At 41.2% G+C, this 26,460-nt stretch overlaps 2 protein-coding genes across 2 annotated transcripts in view; both read left to right on the top strand.

The window, feature by feature from the left end:
• Nucleotides 1-26,460, top strand: part of SERINC5 (serine incorporator 5) — a 104,481-nt gene that overhangs the window by 65,635 nt on the left and 12,386 nt on the right. The window contains exons 3-8 of the mRNA XM_053587624.1: nt 3,609-3,787; nt 4,261-4,343; nt 6,010-6,103; nt 13,303-13,514; nt 15,598-15,693; nt 21,304-21,430. Of these exons, the coding sequence (XP_053443599.1) occupies nt 3,609-3,787; nt 4,261-4,343; nt 6,010-6,103; nt 13,303-13,514; nt 15,598-15,693; nt 21,304-21,430 (791 nt within the window). The remainder of the gene's footprint in view (nt 1-3,608; nt 3,788-4,260; nt 4,344-6,009; nt 6,104-13,302; nt 13,515-15,597; nt 15,694-21,303; nt 21,431-26,460) is intronic.
• On the top strand, nt 621-1,638 carry LOC128583439 (protein kish-A-like). Its single transcript, XM_053587627.1, has one exon. The coding sequence runs from the start codon at nt 823-825 to the stop codon at nt 1,054-1,056; it is 234 nt and encodes a 77-aa protein (XP_053443602.1). The 5' UTR covers nt 621-822; the 3' UTR covers nt 1,057-1,638.

Genomic DNA, 26,460 nt, shown 5'->3' on the forward strand with positions numbered 1-26,460 from the left:
CTTGCTCTGATATAAAATTATTTTTGTGTTTTTAGGAAGTTGCTGGGGAAAAAAAAAGTTCATCTTTACAATGGTTCATGAAAATGGAGCTACACTAATAGAGTCTTAGAAATGATGCATTTTTGCCTGAGTCACTTATTTGGGAGTGTTTGGAAAAACATATTTTATATTCAGATGTAGTAATGACTAGAAGAAGCTGAATTCCTTTTGTTTATGGCAACATTTTTTTCTCATGTAAAGGAAATTAAAAAATCTCAGGACCACTTACTCATTATGCCTGGAAGTTGAGTCAGGCAACACTCTTAACCAGTAAATAGCAGTTACTTCCCAACCTTGCATCTAAGTGCCGCACATTGGCCAGAGCCCTACGAAAGGCAAAAGGCAAAAGGCCTTGTGCCTTTCTAGATGACTGCCCTCACAAGTTGCTCTTAAATAAGTTATTCACTGGCCCTTAACCCTTTCAAGATGCATGTCCTCCTCAAAACAAGGACATGCCTGCCGACTGTAACTTCAGGTCTGCAATCTTTTTTTTTTTTTTTTTTTTTGGTGGTTTTTGGCTGGGGCTAGGTTTGAACCTGCCACCTCCGGCATATGGGACCGGCGCGCTACTCCTTGAGCCACAGGCGCCACCCCAGGTCTGCAATCTTAAGTCTAATTCCTCGTGTGTTATATTTCACACTGATGATGCCAATTATAAGATTATCTTTCTGAAAGTGTGTCAAATGGTCTGTGAAGCTAGTGAATGATGCCCCATGATCATATCAATGTACACAGCTATTTAATAAAAAAAAAAAAATAAGATTATCTTTCCAGGACAGAGCGATGTGGCCGGGCACTGCTGGCCTCGCTATTTGTGCCAATTTCAATTTTCAGAGTCTATTGATTGTGATCTTGCTGCTTATATGTACCTGTGCTTATGTACCCTGTCTGCTGGACAGAAATAAACCTGGACTGTCATGTATATTTTGGAAGTGTGCTACAATTGGTGAACGGAAAAGTCCTTGTGTTGCAGCGTGCTGTATGGTGATGGCCTTCAGCCTCCTCATCATACAGTAGCTTAGAAAAATGCCAGAATTTAAGTGCCATCAGATTTCAATGTGAACAAGGACTCACCTGCAGAAAATAATGGAAAGAATAGTTAATCCTTTATCCCCAGACATGGAAGGAGATAAATCTCCAGATGCTGGTCTCTATTTCTGTGTTATTGGACCAAAGTTCTATATAAATTATGGAGATGTCACCATTTAATACTCGGAGTTCAGTGATCTGTAAGGATCAACCTCCATACTGTCACTACAGAATTACATTCTGCACACGTCATTCTTTGTTTCAGGCACCAGTTGTAAACGAGGTATCTCTAAGACACAGTAGGAAAGAAAATGGGAAATCATTAAAATTCCTTACACTATTCTTTGGAAATGAGAAATCTTTCTAGAATGAAAAAGATTTATCTTCCCAGGTGCAGAACAAAGACAAAGTGAGATCAATCATTCATCTACCTGCCCTGAGATGTCTACGTAATGACCTCTTCCTTTACTCCCTTTTGGAATATTTACCTTATCTTACCTGTAACATAGGTTTACTTGGTGCTAATTAAAATCAAGAAAATGTAGCCTGTTGCTTCACTGCCTACTTCCTTTTTTCTGCGTGCCTCCTCCCCTTTAAAGAAATGCGTTATATAAATAATTGAGCCTCCTGAAACATCTCTCAAAGGACAAGCCACAGACAAGTCTGTGACTTAGTTTTTCTGAGCACGACCTCAACTTCTGGCTCAGTAAACCTCGATTGATTCAGATTCATGCCCCAGTCTCTTTATTTGGGCGGACATTTGGTTATGGAAATCTTAATAGCCTCAGTTATTATTGTTTCTTTAAGATCTTTTCTAGAGGAGAAACAATTAATAAAATCTCTTTTTATCACACTTCAAATTTACCTTCAGTTCTGTGTCAGTTTTTTCTTTCTCTGCGATATTTTGTCTTTTTTTTTGAGACAGAGTCTCACTATGTCACCCTTGGTAGAGTGCCATAGCATCACAGCTCACAGCAACCTCAAACTCTTGGGCTTAAGCTATTCTCTTGCCTCAGCCTCCCAAGTAGCTGGGACTACAGGCACCTGCCACAACGCCTGGCTGTTTTTTGGCTGCTGTTGTCATTGTCGTTTGGCAGGCCTGGACTGGATTTGAACCTGCCAGCCCTGGTGTATGTGGCTGGCATCGGAGCTGCTGAGCTACAGGTGCCGAGCCAGATATTTGTCTTTTTCTCGTTAATAACAGCTATTTGTGATTTAACTATTTTCTGTTCTGAAGCGTGTTCAACTTTGATGTTGATAGGAGCAAGTTTTTAAAACCACTGATTAAATCCTTATTTTATGCATTCTTATAAACATTTATTAGAAGATTAAGACCTATAAATAAAGAGCTCCAGTGGATCGAGGAAAAACCCAATTAACAGTCAATTTAGAGGAAAATGCAGCCACTGTAAACCTATGAAAAGATGTTAAACCTTACCAGTAACGAGGAAGGGGTACATTAAAACAGGATATTGGGGGTTTGCCTTTAAACTGGATGCCTAGGCTGGGCAAATGACTAATCTCAGATGTTACTAGTGGGATTAAATTTGTGCAGCCTTCGAAAATAACAATTTGACTTTACAGGTTGAGTATCCATAATGTAAAAATCCAAAATCCAGAAGAGTTCCAAAATTTGAAAATATTTGAGCGCCAACATCATGCTCAAAAGCAAAGCTCATTAGAGCATTTTAGATTTTCAGATTAGTGATGCTCAACCAGTAACATAATGCAAATATTCCAAAATCTGAAAAAAATCCGAAATCTCAAACACTTCTGGCCCCAGGCATAAAGGCACATGTACAGTGAGGTCTGCACAATGGTGTTTATAAAATCAGTGTTTGTGATAGTAAAAAACAAATATATAAAGTAAAATAAAACACAAACCCCACCCTAACAAAAATAAGTGTGGGAAAGGTTATCAGTGTTCATCTAGCCTTACTACAAAATATTATACAGTGTTTAAAAAACAATGACGGGGCATATATTAATAGGGAAAGTTCTCTAGGGCATATTAGTCAGTAAAAAACATTGTAGAAAATTACGTATAATCTTATTTTTAAAAACGGTTTGAATATACCTGCCGTGTATACAGTACTGTGTTAAGTGTATGTACTGTGTACATACATTTATATATGTGAATTAATTAAAATGCCCTGCCTGCCGAGTCATTAACTCTTTTGGTGAGGGGACTGACATTTTGGGGTGATAGTGAAGGAATTCAGAAGTCATTATTTATATGTTCATGCACTTTAAGAAAAATATATCCACATACTACGAGTGTAATTTTTGAAAATGCTGTTGCTGGATTTCAGAAATCATTTGGGGCAAATAAAGGTTGCCTGGCACTTTCTGAGTACTGTATCTTTACAAATGACTCAGAAAATTAAGAAAAAGTCTTTAGAAGATAGATTTTCCTCCTACTTTATTTGTGCAGACTATTTCCACAGTGGTCTCTGAGTTGTAGGCCTAGTGAACACTCCATGATAGCCTTCCTCTCCCCTGATTACAACACATGATTTTTCTCAACTCTTTCTCCTCAGATTCCATTTTTTGAAGATATGTGTAAAGGCATTAAGGCTGGTGACACCTGCGAGAATCTGGTGGGATATTCTGCGGTGTATAGAGTCTGTTTTGGAATGGCTTGTTTCTTCTTCATCTTCTGTCTATTGACCTTGAAAATCAGAAACAGCAAAAGTTGTAGAGCTCAGATTCACAATGGGTAAGGCTTGCTGTCTCCTGGGGATAGCTTTCTCTGCTCCTCATATTCAGTACAGTATTCCAGGACCCACCTCTCCTCAGGGCCTCTAACTGCTCTTCCTCTAGTTGAAATTATTGCTTTGGGGAAAGGTGGAACTTGTCACCACACAGTTGCCGGAGAGCTAGAATCCAGTTTGTTGCCATACCTGGTGCCTGATGAGAAATTTGACAGAGTTTATTTTTCTTGTCAAGACCTCCCCCCAGGTTATTTCCTCACCTGCAGTGAAGTGGTGTTTTGCATAGTCAGAGGCTGTACCAAGTCTGTTTAATTATAGGAAAGGCATCTTCAGTCACTGAATGACTCCCCTCAATTTGGAAAGAATTATCTATCACCTATGGCACAATCAGGGGTTGACAAGATTACCTTCTAAGAAATCTTTTGTCATTCCTTGAATATCATTTAAATATATTTCCTCTTTTCCCCCCCTTTTCCAGGTTTTGGTTCTTTAAACTCCTGCTGTTGGCAGGCCTGTGCTCAGGAGCTTTCTTCATTCCAGATCAGGATACCTTTCTGAACGGTACTAAAGGGGTATTTTGGGTACTTGTTTATTTTGTTTTTTACCCATTTTGTGAAATTGTTCAAAGGCATAGTCTAAAGGAACTTTGATGTTATTTATTTATTTATTTATTTATTTAATTTTTGCAGTTTTTGGCCAGGGCTCAGTTTGAACCCTCCACCTCCGGCATATGGGGCCAGCGCCCTACTCCTTTGAGCCACGTGTGCCGCTCATATTTTTTTATGACTTAAAGACAATTCCTGGTTTACCTGCCCACATTTTATCCTCTGCACTCGCTGTCCTCCTCCCCTTTTCCCACCCACCCTCATTCCCTGGAACTTCAGGCAGGGTATATGAGGACTTTTGTTACTCTGCTGGCTGAAGCATTAAATTTTTAATTTTAGGGTTATTGGCCTGAAGGGAAAATGAAGCATTTAAAATGTGTTTGAAAACCAGTTTGGCATGTCAGCATAACCCTACCAGAATGACTTTGTTCTTTCCGAGCAATGTATAGTAAACCCAGCAGCCAGGAGCATAGGGATTTTTAGTATATAAAAATCTGTTGCAGCTGTAAATGGGTTAAGAACAGCATCTTTTGGTCTGTTTTTTGACTTACCTTATGTGCAGCTATAAAACACAGAATTATATTCCTTACTCTTAGAGTCTACCAAAGTTTGTTAATATTAATCATAGCTAAAACGGAGCCCTTCTTCATATTAGCTAAGGCCAAAAGCCTGGGGTTCAGTGTTTCAAAACACTTTAACTCAAATGGATTCACTTCCCTAATTATCCCAAATTAGAAGCATTTAGATGGTCTTACCAGGCATCCTCAAACTTTTTGAATAGGGGGCCAATTCACTGTCCCTCAGACTGTTGGAGGGCCGGACTATAGTTAAGAAAAAAAACAAAAACTATGAACAAATTCCTATGCACACTAAACATACCTTATTTTGAAGTAAAAAAACAAAATGGGAACAAATATAATCACACCTCCTCATGCGGCCCGTGGGCCGCAGTTTGAGGACCACGTCTCAAATAGTTACACATCAGAGTCCAGATACTTTTTCCATATACCCCTTAATAATGATGTAACCAATTCTTGCTTTTACCAAAAATACTATTAACTAGTTTTTAAATTCTCCATGTAGATACTTTTATGTGCTAGAATAGTATATTTAGACTAAGTAGAGACTGGGAAGTCCTCTAGTCCACTTCATTTTTATAGATAAGCACTCACCCAAGTAGACCTGAGTTCTTGTCCCCTGAGACTGAGCCTCATTTTCTCATTGGACATTGATGATTTTTTAAGCCAATAAAATTAGAACTTTTGATTTTTCTGGCAATATATATTTTTGCTTTTAAATTATGGATTACTGTGAACGTTATTATTACCGGATGTGTTAGGATATCTAGCATAGAAGTTAAACTTGGATGCTCTGGTGCCAGACTGCCTGTATTCAAATCCCAACTATGCCTTTTACTGGCTATGAGATATTTTTCAATTTACTTAGACTCGATTTTTCTCATCTGTGAAATATGATAGTAATTCTCACCTTCTTTGGTTGTGTAGGAATTAAATGTATTAACAAATATAATGAGCATTCAGCAAAAATTAGCTGTGGTTATTCTCTTTAGGGCTAATCACATGGAAATACCACCTGTTTACCTTTTCGATGGTCTTTTGCAGCCTGTCGCTATGTGGGAGTCGTGGGAGGCTTTCTCTTTATAGGCATTCAGCTCTTCCTGCTCGTGGAATTTGCACATAAGTGGAACAAGAACTGGTATGTGCCTTTATGGAAAGTTTTCTATCCGAACTCACTCATTGACTCAGAGCAACTGCCCACAGTGTTGATAAAGGCTCTGCCCTGAATTATTATTGCCGGGAATTAGCAGCCTGTTTACACCAAATATAATTTTTGCTAGCACTTTCCCTTTAGGCCTGCTTTTTGGACCTCTTCATTTACTCCTCTTCAGTACCCTTTTCCATCCCTTTTATGCTTCCTTCTTGCACCTAGTTTCTTCTGACCTTTTTGCCCCTACCTCCCACTCCCTTGTTTGGGCTCTAAGTCAACCAATGGAGGGAGTGAGCCACACCCAACTCCATTGCTGCTACCTGCCGGTCCTGCTTCTGTGGGTTTTGTGGTGACTGAAAACTTGGGTTGGTTTCATCTTAGGCTCCTACCCTTATAAGATTAAAAGTAAACTATGTAAAAAACAAAAACAAAACCCATACTTTGGAGCTAGAACTTCATCTTTTGTAGAGTATGAGATAGGTAGTTCTCCCCTTCATACTTTTTGTTTCTTCTCACCTTCCCAAAGGGAAAGAAGAGACCCCTTCATTAGGGAGCTGTGTGGTGACACCTTAGAAAGCCATCTGGCCTTTTTTTTTTTTTTTTAAGATACAGAGTCTTACTTTGTTACCCTCGGTGGAGTGCTGTGGCATCACAGCTCACAGCAACCTCCAGCTTTTGGGCTTAGGCGATTCTCTTGCCTCAGCCTCCCGAGTAACTGGGACTATAGGCGGCCCGCCACAACACCCGGCTATTTTTTTGTTGCAGTTTGGCCAGGGTTGGGTTCGAACCCGCCACCCTCGGTATATGAGGCCCGGCACCCTACTCACTGAGCCACAGGCACCGCCCAGCCATCTGGCCTTTTAAAAGATACACTTGTAGTGCCTTGAAAGTACCCAGCTATTAGTAGCTAGTTATATCTTCCTAAGTCACATTAAGGAAATGACAACTATGTGAGCATCCAGGCCGTGAGTTCTAAGCCCAGTTACCTCCTACGATTCTGGACAAAGCATTTAACTGTTCTCTGTCTTACTTTCTTTATTTATAAAATATGAATAAAAATCATCACCTCTTATACTCAATAAATCTTTTGCTGTTTTGTGTATCTGACAGGCGTCACGTAGTGAATTTTGGAAAAAAAAAAAACTAGTGTGCCACGTGAATGAGAATTTTATTTTTATCTTGGACAAAAAACACACACTCTAAATTCTCTTAAGTACTTTTTATTGTGAATATGTCTTTCAGCTTGGTAGTTTTCTTTTGGTTTTCAAGAGCATGAGATGCATTTGCAGCTGTTGGGATCAGTGAGTGTGAAAGGATAGTGTTAGTCATTTTATTATTTGGTAAATATTGGATTAAGCACAGCCCAGTGTGACCAGTTTTTAGAAGATTTACCAAAAATTGAATAGTCACACAAGTAGCACTTCAGATATGTTTTAGTATTTTTTTAAAGTCTTTTTTTTTTGGAGACAGGACTCTGTTGCCCTGGGTTGCAGTTTTTAGCTGTGGCTGGTCTCGAACCCACCACCCTCGGCATATGGGGTTGGCACCCTACTCCTTGAGCCACAGGCACCGCCCCTCTGTTGCCCTGGGTAATGTGCCATGGCGTCATAGCTTGCAGCAACCTTAAACTCTTATGCTCAAGCGATTCTTTTCCCTCTTGAGTAGTTGGGACTACAGGTGCCTGCCACAACAGGGTCTCGCTCTATCTCAGGCTGGTTTTGAGCTCCTGAGCTCAGTCTACCTGCCTCGGCCTCCCAGAGGGCTAGGATTATAGGCGTGAGCCACCAAGGCTGGGCATGTTTTGAAAGTCTTAATTTCTAAATTTATACAGATTTCCAACTTTGAGTTGTGTTCTTATATAAGTTCTGGCACAATCTCTGCTTTTGAGTTATTTTTAAGATATAACAATTTATGTTGTGGTCTCTGTTAGATCTCTTTTTGAGGCAGCTAAGTTTTCTCAAAGATAAACCAAAGGGGTGACTGTAGTTTTAAGTTACCCATTTTCTCAGTTGTATAGAAGAAACACCCACAATAATTAGAAATTAATCGTAATGGATTAAATTTCATTCTTTACATGGTTAATTTTTTTTTTTTTTTTTTTTTTGAGATAAGGCTTGCTCTGTTGCCCAGGTTAGAGTATAATGGCATCATTATCGCTCCCTGCAACCTCAAACTCCTGGGCTCAAGTGGTCCTCCTATCTCAGTCTTACAAGTAGCTGAGACTACAGGTGTGCCTGCCTAATTCTTTTTAAATTTCTTAGTAGAAACCGTGTCTCACTGTGTTGCCCGGTATGGTCTTGAAGTCTTGGTCTCCAGCAGTCCTCTTACCTTGGCCTACTGAATTGCTGAGATTATAGGCATGAGCCATTGCACCTGGCATCCATGCTAATTCTTAATATACATTCCCTCGGAATTTTTTTTATTAAAAAAGAAATATGTCATCCTTATATTTTCACAAATATATTTCAAGTAGATAACTTGATAAAATGTTAATGTCTTTGATACCGAGTGCCTGATTTGCCCATTAAATAGTATGTTCCCTGGAGAATACTTGTGCTACTTTTCTCTTGCTTTAATGTTTTGATTCTGAAGCCATTTGCTGGGGCTGATTATTGATGCCAAGTTTTAACAGGCATGTGGAAGAGTTTTGGTTGCTTTGAAAACTTCCTAGAAACTACTCAATAAAAATGGCTTAAGGGCTTTGCAATAAATAATGTTGCAATTGTCCAGACTTTGAGGCCTACAAAAATCCCTTATGTCAACATATTTATATTTGGTTTGTCTGTCTAAAATTAGGAATAAGCCAGGAAACTCAACTAATACTATTTTTCTTACAGTTTATCTAATTTGGTAGTTTTTTTTAATTGTTTTTTTTTTGTAGAGACAGAGTCTCACTGTACTGCCCTCGGGTAGAGTGCCGTGGCGTCACACGGCTCACAGCAACCTCCAACTCTTGGGCTTACGCGATTCTCTTGCCTCAGCCTCCCAAGCAGCTGGGACTACAGGCGCCCGCCACAATGCCTGGCTATTTTTTTGTTGCAGTTTGGCCGGGGCTGGGTTTGAACCCGCCATCCTTGGTATATGGGGCTGGCGCCCTACTCACTCACTGAGCCACAGGCGATGCCCTTAATTGTGTGTGTGTGTTTTTTTTTTAACAGAGACTCTTCCTTGCAGTCTAGAGAATATGCTTATTGCTCTAGATGGAACTACGAAAGTACTTTTTCTTCTCTTTTTCTTTTCTTTTCTCTCTTTGTAAACTTCTGGAGAAGCAGAAGACCCTAAAAGCAATAAAATAAAAAGACCTTGTCCTGGAAGCTGGGAGCATGCAGATTTCAATGTCCCCATCCTCTAGCTTGGTGTTGGACTGTAGGGTGCATCACTTGGCTTTTATGATGTTAGTTTTACACTGTAAAATGATGTGGTTTGGCTAAATGATCCATTTAAGTCAAATTTTGTGATTTGAAGTGTCAGTGCTGCATCAAAATTGAAATAACAATTCAAAGGGTTTGGGAGGCCAGTGTAAAGGCTTTTATTTATTTATTTGTTGTTGTTGTTTTTTTTTTTAAGAGATAGAGTCTCACTTTGTCGCCCTTGGTAGAGGGCCGTGGCATCACAGCTCACAGCAACCTCCAGCTCTTGGGCTTAGGTGATTCTCTTGCCTCAGCCTCCCGAGTAGCTGGGACTATAGGCACCTGCCACAATGCCCGGCTATTTTTTTTGCAGTTTGGCTGGGGCCAGGTTCGAAACTGCCACCCTTGGTATATGGGGCCAGCGCCCTACTCACTGAGCCACAGGCACCACCCAAAGGCTTTGGTTTTTAAGTGAACTAGGAGGGCACCAGAGTTTTGAAAAGGGAGAAATACAATCTAATCTCTGTTTTAGGTGGGAGAAAGATTAGTGAGGATCAGAAGTACAAGTAAGGAGGCCAGTGGGGGATAATCCAGGTGAGGGAGGGGTAGCTTGGAAATAGGTGGTAGCAGTTGTCAGATTCTGATGTATTCTGAAGATGGCTCTGAGTGGGGTGGGTGGGAGACGGGAGAGGCCCAGAGAGAGTGGAGAATGAATGCAGTTCTCTGTTCTTAAGAACAACAAAAACACCAACAACCCTTTCCTCACAGCAGTTGGAAGAATAGACTAGCTATTTTCTGAGTTGCACCAGAACAGGCTGGGAGGATGGAGGGTGGAGGTGTGCGCACTGGGGAGGCACGGAGCTGCCTGCACTGGGTTAGAGATGCTGATTAGATTCCAAGTGGAAACATCCAGCAGTTGGATAATACAAGCCTGCAGATGGGGGAGAGGTTAGGGTTACGGTTGAAGATTTAACTTTGAGCTATAAATATAAATTAACTGTAAGAATGTCCTTCATACACTAATAACATAACCGAACAGACTAATAAGGACACAACTGGTCTCCTCCCACATTCGCCAGTTAGCGCGTTTACTGTTTTATATGTCATTCAGGCTGTCTCCCGGTCATCGGCTATTGTCTGGCTCTTAGGGATCCCCTCCCCCCTTTAAAAATCTCATTTTCCCTCATTTCTTTTGTGTGCCTTTTATGTTAGAATAATTCTGAGGTCATTGGAATGCCTGGTGTGGTTTCAGGAATATGATGGTCATTATCCTTTTGGCCTTTCCTCCCTGTTCTCTTTGTCTTTGGCTGTGGTAACTTTTTATCTTTAAAACATTTTAGCGGGGTTGCTTGAACACTTTCCAGTTTTGTGAAGACATTAAGCAAGTTGTGAAGGAAGGCTTGGGAGAATGTGGTTACAAAGAGCAATTTAACCATGAGGCGGAGGACAGTGATTCAGCTCATCCTCTCTGCTGCTGTCCTCTTCGTTCAGCATTTATGAACTCTCTTTCCTTTGCCCTGAACAGTTTCTGTAGATTTAAACTACTTATTTCACACAGCCCTTTATTAATATTAATATAAACTAGAAAGCACTTTAATCCTTTGCTTTATTTTCTTTCTTTTCTTTTTTCTGTAGACAGGCTCATTTTGTCACCCTGGGTAGAGTGCTGTGGCGTCACAGTTCACAGCAACCTCCAACTCCTGGGCTTAGGTGATTCTCTTGTCTCAGCCTCCTGAGTAGCTGGGACTACAGGTGCCCACCACAAGGCCTGGCTAATTTTTGTTGCCGTTTGGCCAAGGCCAGGTTCAAACCACCTCTCTACCCACTGAGCCACAGGCGCCGCCCTAGTTTCTTTATTATACATATCATTAGTCTTTTCCTGACTGATTTTATTTCTCACCTTTTTAAAATTTTTTATTATTTTGTGTTATTTATGTATTATTTTTATTTATTTTTTGAAACACAGTCTCACTCTGTTGCCCAGGCTTACAACGCTATGGTGTCATAGCTCACAGCAACCTCAAACTCCTGGGTTCAAGTGATCCTCCTGCTTCAGCCTCAGCCTTCCAAGTAGCGGGGACTACAGGCACTCGCCACAGCACCTAGTTAAATATTTTCCATTTTTAGTAGAGATGGGGTCTCACTCTGGCTCAGGCTGGTCTCAAACTCCTGAGCTTTATGGATCCTCCCACCTCTGCCTCCCAGAATGATGGGATTACAGGCACGAGCCACCATGTCTGGCTTTGTTTTTATTTTTTAATTGACACATCGTAATTGTACGTGATTATGGGGTACAGTTTGATGTTTTGGTACATGTGGGTTGTATACTGTTCAAATCAGGGTAGTTAGCAGGTTCATTACCTCATGCACTTATCATTGCTTTGTGGTGGGAGCACTGAAAAGCCTCTCTCCTGGCTGTTTTGCAATATACACACCTGCTGTTAACCATCACCAACCTCCTGTACAGTAGACCACCAGAACGTAGTCCTCCTAAATTGTTCAACTTGTTTTTTAAATTTCAAAATTTCCCTTACTATTTCCTGATACTATTTTGGAGAAACAGCATTGTCACAAGTCCTCCTTTTCAGTATAAGGAAAGAAAGTTGCTGAGGTCCGTCAGTCTGGTCCTGAGTGAAGTTCATTTGCTTCTTCCCTGTGGAGAAGACGGACACCAGCAAGAAACTGTGGCACTCCTGAGCTCTGTACTTCTAGATAATACTTGAAGAGATCCCCAGGGATGAACTCCTTAATGCTGCCCCAAACTGTCCCAAGGTATTCACATTCAGGAAGGAGAAGCTAGAATAAAGTCCGGAGGTATTGTAAAGGAAAATAAAGGGCCCCAGGACTGCCAGAACTCATTATGCTGAAGGGAGGCGAAGCCTGGAGGCCCAGTTAGGCAGTGCTGCTGTCCCTTTACCCAGCAGACAGCTGAGACTTCTAAGCTTGCATCAGAGCCTGTATAGCAGGGGTGAGGAGCCTCATGCATGCCCAGGTGACTGCTGTCAGAAATCACTCCAATGTAGGTTCTTTGCCCGTCTCTTAAACCTTTTGAGATGTATACCTTCCCATAAACAAGGACGTATCAACAGTATCTTTAGATCTGCAGCCTAAGCCTGACCCCTTGTTCAGGAACTGAAGTTGGTTAAATTTCACAGGACAGTATCGATCACAAGTTTATCTTCCCAAGTGCAGAACAAAGACAAGATACGATCTACTGATCCATCGTTCCTCTCCTCTGCCTGTGCTGAGACATTTACATAGTCAGCTCTTCCTTTACTCCTTTCTTGGATGTTTACTAGGCACTAATTAAAATCACAGGAATGCTTACCACCCACCCCCTTTGCTTGTCTGCCTTCTCTTTAAAGAAATGTATAAACAGCGTGCCTCCTGGGATCTTTCTTGAAGCACAGGTCACAGAACACTTTGTGACTAATGTGATCCTGGGTGCGACCTCAAACTCTGGCTCCTTAACCTCAACTGATTGAGACTCTTGCTTCCGTCTCTCATTTGGGTTGACTGTATTCATTTTAGTTAATGAATACGTTTGAGTCAGAAAATGGAATTTTCTCCATGTTTAGAGAAAATTCTAAGCTTGGACAAAGAAGTGTGCATATTTACAAGCCAGACCCTTCTAAAAGGGAGCATAATCATTGCTAAACTTTATTGGAGCATAATCATTGCTAAAATAAAATGGCGTGTCTTCTGGGCCGCCAGGTGCTGATGGCCTGGGGCCTGATAGTAGTCACTACCCAGGGATGGTAAGTGTTGTCTGCAAGTGGTGGGCTTCATTGACGTGTCTTCTCTCCCCCCCTTCTCACCCACTTGTTGAGGAAACAGGACTGCAGGCACAGCCAGTAACAAGCTGTGGTACGCCTCTCTGGCCCTGGCGACCCTCATCATGTATTCCATTGCTGCTGCAGGCTTGATTTTGATGGCAATTTTTTATACACAAAAAGTCGGCTGCCTGGAAAACAAAATTCTCCTGGGAATCAATGGAGGCCTGTGTCTGCTTATCTCAATAGTAGCCATCTCACCCTCGGTCCAAGAGCGTAAGCATGTTTTTTCCCATTCTTATTTAAATTTTTTGTAAGTTATCTTTGGGCAAACCAAGTGTTTATTTTGGAAACTAGGGTCATTTTTTAATTCACTGTGGATAGGTCTGCAGTCAGAGGGTGGGCTCCAGACCCTTCAAAGTCCCTGCTTGGGCTGGATGTGATTGCCAAGCACTCTTCAAAGACTGGAACTTATAAAGGCAGAGGGTAGGTAGATAGTAAGTGCCTGTATTATGTAATGTTTCACATAGAGCCTTTAAATATGAAATGCCTTTAGTGGATATTGAGCTCATTGTTTACGAGCTTGTGTAAAATTTGAGTGAGAGGGCTCCAAGGAGTTGTTTCAGGGGTCATCTGCCCTCAAGGCTGTGGACATCGAGGTGTAGGAATCAGGAAACAGAGAATCTGGTCCTGGCTCAGAGAACAGTTGGCACCATGATCCAGCCTTCTTCAGAGCCAGGATCTTCCTCAGTGAAGGAGCACCACAAGAGCCTGGCCCTGCTCATGGAAGGTGGCGAGATCCGAAAGTGCTTTAGAGAACATAGGCGTGAGCAGTCGTTTATCAGCTACCCTGGACGTCTCATGGCACTATGCTGTCCTGGGATTACACAGAGAGATGTCACTGGTCTGATGTTTCTGTTAAGTATCTTCCTCTACAGGTGATGAAGGCACACACGACATTCGGGTTTCTAGGTAGGTTAAGGAAAATAGAAGCTAATAAATTTATGGCCCCCTTGAATCCTTTCTAAAATAGTGGCTTTAAAAGGTAACCAATGACAATGATTTCACAAATTTTCTGCACTAAACATTTCAAGTCCATTATGGAAATTGAGAGTATTACTTTCCCATTCCCTTTAATTGATCAATTAAGAACTCCTAAAGCAAACTATTGGTTTTTAGATTAAAATCTTTGGGTTAAATCCAGTCTTTTGAAATACATATAATATTTTTAAATATTTGATTTAATGCCATTGGTTGCTAAGGTAAGTCTTATTCTCAGGCCAAAGAGTAACATTAAAAGGATCTATTCCTATACCTTTTACTGGTAATTATAATTTAATAATGATAATTCTAAAAACAAATTTGATCAGAAGGAAAACGGAGTAAAACTAAATCCTTTCATGTCTACAGGTGGTTTAAAATGTCACCAAAAAGAGAGAGAGAGAGAAATCCCTTATCATATCCTGGTCTCTCTGAATGAGTTTAAATTAAATATATAACTTGAAAGCTCTTTTCTCAATGGATGCTGAGCCTCATGACCTTCCTAATAGCCTGGACCAACTCTTTTTTTTTTTGAGACAGAGTCTCACTCTATCGCCCTTGGTAGAGTGCAATGGCGTCACAGCTCACAGCAACCTCAAGCTTTTGAGCTCAAGCGATTCTCTTGTCTCAGCCTCCCAAGTAGCTGGGACTACAGGCACCCACCACAACACCTGGCTATTTTTAGAGATGGGGTCTCGCTCTGGCTCAGGCGAGTCTTGAACCTGTGCTGTCAGGCAATCCACCCATCTTGGCCTCCCAAGTGCTAGTATTGCAGGTATGAGCTACCACGCTGGGCTCCTGGACTGACTCTTGTATTTACTTAGTGTTCCCAAAGATTTTTGTGTACATTGACAGATAAGATATTTTTTGCCCTCTCATGGACTGTCTGATGACCTTGTAGAATCCAGAAAACATGCTCTATGAATTCTGGCTTACCATTTAACCCACTAAGCTATGTGGTCTTATAAACCACCATGGTAAATTTTTTCTTCATCTTGTGATTTAAGAACTAATATTATGAACGTGAGGAATACTAGCTGATATGTTTAAGTGCAGCTGTAGGTTTGAGAAGGTGTTGGCAGAGATCTTGGTGTAATCTGGCGTCTCTGAGAAGAGCTATGTTCGTCTCATAGTATGACTTCCTCCCCTTAGTATCTTCACAATGTTATCCGAGAAACCCAGATATACCTCTTTTCTTTCCTATAATCATGGACACTTGAGGACTATTATGGGAGGAGGTACCCATTTTTTGAGGCGTGTACTTTCTTACTGTTCAAATTTAAAATCTGCCTTTAATCTGTCTCCCCCTGTTTTCCAGGACAGCCGCACTCTGGACTCCTGCAGTCGGGGCTCATAAGCTGCTATGTCACCTACCTCACTTTCTCAGCTCTGACCAGCAAACCTGTAGACGTGGGTAAGCCAGCCTCGTGAGGGGGTGTGTGGTCTCAGGAGGGTGTGTGTGTGGTGTGTGAATTATTTTTATGTATGGAGGAATGAGCTGCTGTTTAAATATTGGAGATGTAATAATAGTAGAGAGCTGATCTAGACTTCTTCCTGATATACTTGAGCTATGAAAATGAAAATGCCTTCTTTTGAATCTTCTGCTGTGGGAAAGACGTGAGCAAAGATCGGCTGTTGAGTTTACTTCTAAGCCCAAGCTGCATTTTGCTGTTCTGGGATTTCAAGGGACATTCTTGTTTGTGCTTATTGTTATTACTACTTGTTTTGGTTATTAGTTCCCTTCTCTTCCAGTGGTCATCTCTTCCTGACTGTAATAAAGTAACAGGAAAAGAACGTGGGAGAGTAGGAAGAAGGGGACAGGATCTGAGCTCAGACCCACCATTTACTGCCTGTGTGGCCTCGAATGGCTCATCGTAAATGACCCTTCCTTACAGAGACAGCAGAACATAGCGATTAGAGCATGAGCTTTGAAGTTGGACCATCTGTGTTTATTATAGCCTAATCCTGCAACTTAAGTAACTTATACAAAGCCACTAACCTTCTCTTTTTATCACTTTTGTGATATATACATGTACATGCACATACAAACATACACCTAAGTGGATATGAATGTGCGTATGTTTGGAGCTTAAATAAATCAAATTAAATAAATTTAGTCTCTTAAGAAAATTGAAGCTTTATTTTTTCCTCTTTTAAATTTGGAAAATTAACACAATGATGATTTCGAAGGTTTTGGTATATTATTGTTATTTATGGTCTTGTCTTTATATCTATTAATAGTGGAAGGTGATATAATTAGATTTCTTATATTAATAGTAAATATAGTTTATCCTAGATTTAACTTTCTTTTTTAAAAAAGTCCTGTCTTGATTCTGTAAATTTATTTAAATTAGTCTTTAAGATTTTCTTTTATGATTGTTCATATATGAATTTCTGGCTTTAACTCAGAGATTTTTGTTAATGGTATTAGTTAAAAATATAAAAATAGTTTAATTTCAGGTGGTCCTACTTTAAACTGCATTTAAAAAACAATTTTTCGCTAACCTAAGAATAAAGATCACTTAAATCGTAGCAATAGCAGGGAAGTTTATAGCATTAAATACCTACAGTAGTAAAAATAGAAAGATCACAGATCAACAATCTCACATCACATCTCAAGGAACTAGAAAAAACAAGAATTATCAAATCCAAAGCTAGCAGAAGAGCAGAAATGATAAAGATCAGAGCAGAACTAAATGAAATACGGACTTAAAAAACAACAACAAAGAAATAAAGAAATGGAAAGTTGGTTCTTTGAAAAGGTAAATAGTTAATAAACTGCTAGCTAGACTAACCAAGAAGGGAGAAGATCCAAATAAACAATCAGAATGAAAAAGAAGACATCACAGCTGATTCCACAGAAATACAGAAGATTGTCAGAGACTGGTCTAAACATCTGTATACTCACAAACTGAAAGCCTAGAGGAAATGGACAAATTCCTGGAAACATCCAACCTCCAACATTGAACCTGGAAGAAATAGAAATCCTGAACAGACCAATAACAAGTAAGAAGATTGAATCTACAATAAAAAGTCTCCCAGACCCCCAGAAATGCCCCAGACCAGACGGAGTCACAGTTGAATTCTAGGAAGTGTTCAGAAAAGTACTAATATCAGTCTTCCTGAAACTGTTCCAGAAATCGAGGAGGAGGGAATTCTCCCTAACTCATTCTGTGAGGCCAGTATCTCCTTGATACCCAAACCAGACAAGGACACAACAGAAAAAATTATTGACCAGTATCCCTGATGAACCATAGACACAAAAATCCTCAACAAAATACTAGCTACCCAACAGCACATCAAAAAGATAATATACTGTCTTTTGATTGATACTGTGATCAAGCGGGTATTATCCCAGGGTGCAAGGATGGTTGAATGAATGCAAAACAATAAATATGATGCATCACGTAAATAGAATGAAGAATAAGACTCGTGATTATCTCAAAACTGCAGGAATAGCATCTGATAAAATCCAGCATTCTTTCATGATACATATAAAAACCTTCAACAAACTAGTCATAAAAGGAATATACCTCAAAAGTAATAACGGCCATATGTGACATACCCACAGTCAACATCCCACTGAATGGGAAAAAGTTGAAAGCATTCCTTCTAAAAATGAACAAGACAAGGATGTCTGCTTTTACTAATCCTGTTGAAGATAGATTGCTCCCAGCCAGACCAATCAGGTAACAGAAAGAAATAAAAGAGGAAGTTTAATTAACTCTGTTCATTGACAGTGTGATCTTCTATCTAGAAAGTCCCCAAACCCCAAAAAGTCCACCAGAAAACCCTTAGACTTGGTAAATGAATTCAGTAAAGTGTCAGGATACAAAATCAATGTACAAAAATAAGTAGCATTTCTTTTTTATTTTTTTTTCTCTCTTTTTTTTTTTTTTTTTTTTTGTAGAGACAGAGTCTCCCTGTACTGCCCTCAGGTAGAGTGCCATGGCGTCACACGGCTCACAGCAACCTCCAACTCCTGGGCCTACGCGATTCTCTTGCCTCAGCTTCCCGAGCAGCTGGGACCACAGGCGCCCGGCTATTTTTTTGTTGCGGTTTGGCCGGGGCTGGGTTTGAACCCGCCACCCTCGGCATATGGGGCCGGTGCCTTACTGAATGAGCCACAGGCGCCGCCCAATAAGTAGCATTTCTGTGTGTCAGTTAGAGTCAAACTGAGAACCAAATCAAGAAAGCAATCCCATTTTAACTACAAAAAAATGATAAAATACTTAGGAACATATTTAACCAAGGAGTGAAAGATGTGTACAAGGAAAACTATAAAACACCTGATGAAAGAAATTGTAGATGACACAAACAAATGGAAAGACATGCGTGCTCTTGGATTGGAAGAATTAGTATTGTTAAAATGACCATACTGCCCAAAGTGATCTAGAGATTTAGTGCAATCCCTATCAAGACACCAATGTCATTCTTTTTTTCTAAGAGACAGATTCTTACTTTATCGCCTGCGGTAGAGTGCTGTGAAGTCACAGCTCACAGCAACCTCCAATTCCTGGGCTGAGGCGATTCTCTTGCCTCAGCCTCCTGAGTAACTGGGACTACAGGCACCCGCCACAATGATGGCTATTTTTTGGCCTGGACTGGGTTCGAACCCACCACCTTGATATATGGGGCCGGCACCCTACCCACTGAGCCACAGGTGCCGCCCACCAATGTCATTCTTTACAGAATTAGGAAAAAAAATCCTAAAATTAATTAGAATCAGTGAAGAGCCCGAATAGCCTAAGCAATCACAAAGCTAGAGGTATCAAATCATATTACAAGGCTGTAGTTGCTAGCACGATGTGGTATAAAAACATACACATAGATCAATGGACGGAATAAAACCAGAAATAAAGCCACATATTTGCAGTCTTTGACGAAGTCAACAGTTTGTACTTGGGAAAGGACATTTTCAATAAATGATGCTGGGAAAATTGGATTATTATATGCAGAAAAATGAAGCTAGGCTGCTGTCTCTTAACCATATACAAAAATCAAGTCAAGATGAATTAAAGACTTAAATGCAAGACCTGAAACTGTAAAAAATACTAGAAGAAAACCTACGGAAAACTCTGGACATTGGTTTACAAAATGAATTTGGGACTGAGATCTTAAAAAGCACAGACAACAAAAAAATAGATCAATGAGACTTTACATCCTTCGTATTAATCTGGATGGAAGTGGAAGACATTATTCTTAGTAAAGCATCACAAGAATGGAGAAGCATGAATCCTATGTACTCAATTTTGATATGAGGACAATTAATGACAATTAAGGTCATGGTGGGGAAGGAAAAGCAGAGAGAGGGAAGGAGGGAGAGGGGTGGGGCCTTGGTGTGTGCCACACCTTTTGGGGGCAAGACATGATTGCAAGAGGGACTTTACCTAACAAATGCAATCAGTGTAACCTGGCTTATTATACCCTCAATGAATCCCCAACAATAAAAAAAAAAAAATTAAAAAGCTTCTGCTCAGCAAAAGAAATAATCAACAGAGTGAACAGACATCTTGCAGAATGGGAGAAAACGCTTGCAAACTATGCATCTGATGGGGCTGATATTCAGAATTTACACGAAACTCAAAACAACAACAAATCCCTTCCTGAGAATAATTCCATTCAAGTGTTGGCAAAGGACATAAACAGACATTTTTCAAAAGAAGACATACAAATGGCCAATAGGCAAATGAAAGAGTAACATGTTGGTGAGGATATGGAGGAATGGGAACTCTTCTTTTTTTTCATTTTTACCTTTTTTTTGAGACAGAGTTTCACTATGTCGTCCTCAGTAGAGTGCAGTGGCATCACGGCTCACAGCAACCCCAAACTCTTGGGCTTAAGCAATTCTCTTGCCTCAGCCTCCCAAGTAGCTGGGACTACAGGTGCCTGCCACAACACCCTGCTATTTTCTTGTTGTAGTTGTCATTGTGTTTAGCAGGCCTGGGCGAGGTTGGAACCCTCTAGCGCTGGTGTATGTGGCCAATGCCCTAACCATTGAGCAACAGGCGCCAAGCCTTATTCACCTTTCTTTAAGCCTCCAGCTATCTGGAAGTTCTCTGAACTCCTCCTTTTTGGCCTTTTGTGGAGATTTCATTGCATAGGTATGACTGAAATCATTGGCTGTTAGAGATAGACTTAACCTTCAGCCCCCTCCCCTCCTGTGGGGAGGTTGTGGTGTGGGGCTGGAAATCCCACCCTCTCTCTCATTCTGCTGCTCTTCATGGTGAGAGGCCCCGGCCTGAAGCTGTGCCTGGGGCTGCTGGTCAGTAGTCACTTATTACCATACTGAAAGTCATTACTTTGGCGATTCCAGGGATGTTAGAAGTTGTACACCAGGAAATGGGAATAAAGACTAAATAAATGTTTCACAATATCACATATAGTCTCTCTCAAGTTTTTAAAAATCCAGGCCACCATGGGGCGGTGCCTGTGGCTCAAGGAGTAGGGTGCTGGTCCCATATACCGGAGGTGGTGGGTTCAAACCTGGCCCCGGCCAAAAAAAAAAAAAATCCAGGCCATCTCAGGAGGTTCCCCAGTCATATGCTGAAAGGTGTCACGACCATCCCGTCACCCGTGGTAAAATGACTTCTCAACTGGGCTAGGGATGTTTGCCAGGTAGCTGTCCCTTGGCCATTTCTGGTTGCTGACCAGCCCACGCCCTCCTTAGTATCTGCATTCTACCGCTCTCTCCAGGCGCTGCCCAGTCAGCTGGAAAATGAATCAGACTTTTCCTTTTGTTATGCTATTGTCTGAATAGTACTGAAAAAGAGTGAAACTCTCCTCCAGTCCTGGAGCTGTTGAGCCCCTTAGCACTGAGCTGGAATCTGAGGGTCTTGTTCCAAGTATGCACTGACAGAGAGAGTGGAAACAGACTATGGAGAAGTTTAAAGTGATGAATCTTCATTGTTCTAAGGAGGAACACCAAAGCGACCTGAATTTTCCCCAAGTGAATGCTTCTGTGAGTTGCAGTAGACTTTTCTATAACAATTTGACTATGATTACTTTGTTTTTTCTTCATAAGTTCTAGGTGAACATGGGAAAAATGTTACGATCTGTGTGCCCACCTTTGATCAAGACCTATACAGAGATGAAAAATTGGTCACTGGGCTGGGTACTTCACTGTTGCTTGGATGCATCTTGTATTCATGGTAAGTCTGAGAATTATTTAAGGCCATTTCTGCAGACTTTAAAATTATAGGAAAAGAATTTAAATAAGTTTCAGCAATCATGAGGCAGCAAAACAAATACCATCTGAGGAAGGGGTAAACTAACTGCAAGTGAAAAGTTAGTATTATAGTGTGAACTCTAGGTGTTTGACCTTCTTTTATCTTTTTTTTTTTTTTGTGGGGCAGGGTGATGACAGAGTCTTACTTTAACGCCGTCAGTAGAGTGCTGTGGCGTCACAGCGCACAGCAATCTCCAACTCCTTGGCTTAGGCGATTCTCTTGCCTTAGCCTCCTGAGTAGCTGGGACTACAGGTGCCCACCACAACGCCCAGCTATTTTTTTTTTTTTTTTGTTGTTGTTGTTGTTGTTGTTGGCCGGGGCTGGATTTGAACCTGACACCCTGTGTCTATGGGGCCAGCACCCTACTCACTGAGTCACAGGTGTGGCTTAGACCTTCCTTTATCTTACTTGTGTTTATATGAGGTAAGTAACATAAAAATACAGTATGCTGCAACTCCACTGCCTAACTAACCCTTTAAAAGATGGAGGGATAGTAGTTGCTACAGTATCATGGAAGGAATGGGAGCCCAGCGTGAGGAAGAGAGTATGAGCCAGAATGTTCTGGCAGCTTTGTGTTCCAAAGGAAATAGCATTTGTTCTGCTTTTGATGGCAAGAATCCCAAGTGCTGCGTCCATGGCCATTCTGTGCACAGTCAGGAGAGGCAAGACAAGGCCTTTTTCTGCTAAGACTCACAATGCTATTCTTAAGTAGTCAAGGCAGCTCCTGTAAGAGTAGGTAATATATATAAATAGGCTGTATTTCAGATGCTTATGCTGGGGGTCATTCCACCTTTAAAAAGTTGAAAAGATTGCTAGAAGGAGAAAAGTCAAGGACAGAAACAGTTATCTGTTCTGGGCATATTTTTCACTGATAATAAGCTTCCCTTTGACAGTAGCCTTTTCACATTTAGCCTTTACTTCTCTGTTTTCGTTTTGTTTGTTATGTTTCAGTATAAAAATTTCAGCTTGTTGTAGCCACATTGTAATCTTTCTTTGGGTGAAACTAAACAATACTGGTGGTAGCTTATATAAATACAATGATTTCCCAGCATGTTGGCATTTTCTCTTCAACTTTTAACAATTGCGACTGCTAAAGGGACCACCAAGGACACAGATTTTTTGGAGTCTATTTGCTCAGTTATGCATCAAGCCCTAGCAGGCTTGCTTGTGTTTTAGGTGGTTGTTAAGGTGATGGTTGTATACACTGATTTTCAATCTGTCTGTAACATAGTGACAGTCTTCTTGTTGTAGGGACAGGGACCATGGTGACCAATTTCTGGCCTTTTGTCTGCATCAATTCTATTAACTGTTCATTAGGTACCTATAATACAGGAAGCAGACTTGAGATTCAGGCCCAAGTGAATGAATATTTTCAGTAAAACTGTAAAGCCAGGGTTGTGAATCCTGATTCTGAGTTTTTTCTTTCTTGAGTATGTTTTCCTTCCTACGTCTTTTAATGTCAGGCTTTGAGAGAGAAAAGGAAGCAACATCAGGTAACTTCACAGTTTGTCGCTCAATTATTTTCTGTATTGGCATGTGTTTGTAAATTAGGTGAGGAGAAGAAAATAGGTCATGAAACTCTCTCTCTAATTGTATTTGCATTAATAGAAAAATCCTAAAAGGAAATAAACCAAGCCTGTAAGAGCAGTGGTATTAGGGATAATTATCTTCCTCTTCTTTTTATTCTAAAATTTTTTTTCTACCATGAACTAGCATTTCTTCTTTTTACTTCTCTATTATTATAAAAAAAAAAAAATTGAAGGTATTTGACAGACTAAAATCATGTGTTTTTGTGGGTTTCTGGGTGCCTAATGACATGAAAAAAAAAGTTTGCCTTTCAAATAAAATAGAGTTTGGATTTCCCATAAAGACATCTGTTAACAAACCCAAGGGGGGTTCACTGTGGCTCACTGCACGGGAAGCCGATTCTGAGACAATGAGGATTGTCAAGGGAGAAAGGATTTATTTCAGAGGACCCCTCAACTGGGAGGGGGAGGCACATGCTACCTCAGATACGCCTCCCAGATCAGCAGCGTTGAGGGCTTTTTATGGAGGTGAAAATGAACAATATGTAGAGGGAGTGGACCCCATGGCATGCTTGGGGTGAAGCGCAGTGGGAAATCGTGTTAGTTCATACGTCCCAAGAACAGAAAATGGTGGGCAAATCTCTCCTCAGGGTAGGAATTTTAGTATTATAATGAGCTGGGGGTTAATATTGTTCATTTCTCCAGCCTTGTGTACAGGCCCAGTGGCTCCAGGTCACAATCTGTGGTCATGTATCGCTTATCTTGGCTTTCTCCAGACATTCTGGTAGAGTAAGCTCTGTAGTTATGTCAGGGCTGCAAGGAGGTTCTGCTGTTTCCTGGGCAAAACGCAAAGAAATTGTATCAGCGTACAGAAAATTACAAAGTTCTGTTCAGCAGTTTGTGCTGAGAGCTCTCTGTCTCTTCTCTGGTTTTTCTAAGACTGCCATTGTGAGGCCCCTGGAGCTGAGATGATACTCACTGTTTCATCCCTGTCTAGTCAAAGCCACTTAGCTGCCTGGTTCAGTTCTGATGTGAACATTGGAAACGCCTTTGGAATATGAAGGAGCTAATATGAGGGAGCTAATTCTCTAGTTTCTAATAGGTGTGAAGGTTCACTTTTTAGCCACCCTTGAGTCTGCCCTTAAGTGACAGATGATAAGTAAAATATCTCTCAGAATCGAGGCCCACAGTGAAGGTTGGCAAGGGCTAGTCTGCTATTCCCTAAAGATGTCAATTTTCAAAGATGACAGCTGCTACCTAAAATCTGTGTAACTGCCAACAACAAATGTTGTTATTGAATGCTATTAATTAAAGTACAGAACTGTGGTGCCTGATGGGATGAGGAGAGGTGAAAATAGCGGCTCGCACCGAGTGGAGAGGAAGAGCACCAGTCTGTCCGTGGGGCGCTTCTGTCATTTACAAGCCTGAACTCGCTCCGTGGGGATGGGCAGTTTATGCCTCCCCGGAGTTAGTGTGTCGGGGTTGGTGTAATTGGTGTTTTCTGTAATTATCCTCCGCAGCTCCAAGATCTGCTTTGCGTAGGGCTTCAAAGAAAGGAATGCTGTCTGGAGCAGGAGTCTGCCCAATAAGGGATTTTTCACATCTTGACTTTTTAGAGTTTACGTTTTCCTTCCTGACTCAGAGGCACGGACAATTAGAGGATGTCACAAAAAGTGGCCACGTTGTGTGGGCAGGAGCTGTCATTTAAACATGACTGCTGGAATATCTAGAATTCTTGATAGAAGTGTAGGAAGCCAGAGACTAGGTGGTATGCAGATTATAGGGAGAAGAAATCAGCAACTTTCAAGGCAAGGCCAAGGTGGCCTGAGGTTCACTAGGTTAGGGAAGGCTGGAAGGCCTGGCGAGTTCTCCGCCTCCTGCCCCTCCTCCATGGAGTGTCCCTGCCCTACCCCCACAAATACTTATTTCTTTGGGACCATCTGTGTCTGGAGTCCTGCTACTGGCGCAGTCATTAGGAGTGACAACTCCTTGCTGTCTAGGCTCAAAGGGCTAAGCCAAAAGCCACCCTGGCTTTGTGGCCCGGGCTGCCTTTTCCACTGCCCCCAGGAATGGTTGCTATGAAGGAGCGTCACTGCTCAGACCCCAAATAGGCCTCACTGGGCCACTGGTGGGAGTTCCCTGATGACTGATTCTGGAGGCTCCCCTTTCTCCACACTCCCTTTTGTCCTGGATCCTTGTGTGACAAGCCCCATGCTCCACCTACTATTCCTTGGTCTCCAGATTTTGATTGACATTGTTATTCTGTTGCCTTCAAGTTCACACTGTCAGGCAGGATGGGATCCTGGAGTCGATCAAGTTAGGTCTCATATTTGTACGTACGAGGAGATAGGTCTCATGTTTGTCCCTAAAGCTCTCTACTCCCCATTTCAGGAAACTTTTCCTTGAATCTCCTTTGCTGCAGTATTTAGGAAGACAGGTGGATAATCTCTTTCTCTTTTTCCTGAAATGGCTTAGAGTAGTGAGCTTTCTTCTTTGTGGAAGAAAGATAAGCTGGATGACTTGCCTGGTTATATTATTGGGAGGCATTTGTGCTGTAAAATGTTAACTGGCTATGTCACATTAAGCTATGTTTAAGAGAAAACATATATATATATATATATATATATTTTCTTTTGAGACAGAGTCTTACTTTGTCACCCTCTATAGAGTGCTGTGGCATCATAGTTCACGGCAACCTCAGACTCTCGGGCTCAAGTGATTCTCTTGCCTCAGCCTTTCTAATAACTGGAACTACAGGTTCCCACCACAACGCCCGGCTATTTTTATTGTTTGTTGTTGTCATTTGTTTAGCAGGCCCACACCGGGTTTGAACCCACCAGCCCTGGTGTATGTGGCCAGCACCCTAACCACTGAGCTACGGATGCCGAGCCAGAAAATATATTCTTAATATTTATGCTATCCATGAAAGGATCTTTTTGAACATAAAATTAGAAAAACTAAGAATCTTTATTAAATGCCAGACAACTTCCTAGTTCGAAATGGGATTTTCAGGCTCCGCGTGTATGGCTCAAGTGGCTAAGGTGCCAGCCACATACACCTGAGCTGGAGGATTCGAATCCAGCCCGGGCCCGCCAAACAACAATGACGGCTACAACCAAAATGGGATTTTCACAGCTGTATGGCAGGCCACACGGAAATAGGTTGGTATTACGGTGTTACAGAGAAGATTGGCTTAGTTGGAAAATCAAGGGTTATTTGTTTTTTTTTTTCTAAGTTCTGGTCCTGCTACTCAAAGGTAAATAAAGCAGTGGGGAAGTTTATATCCTTGTTCTGGGAATCCTGCCCCTGCCCACTAGAAATCTCTGTAGGAGTAAGATGGTATGTCCCCTCCCCAACCCCACACTCACCCACACTCACACGGAACGTGGGTCTTCTTTGGGAGCTGTGAGACACCGATTATGTAGC

Source organism: Nycticebus coucang, chromosome 1 (genome assembly GCF_027406575.1).
Source record: "Nycticebus coucang isolate mNycCou1 chromosome 1, mNycCou1.pri, whole genome shotgun sequence".
In the NCBI taxonomy this organism is placed as follows: domain Eukaryota; kingdom Metazoa; phylum Chordata; class Mammalia; order Primates; family Lorisidae; genus Nycticebus; species Nycticebus coucang.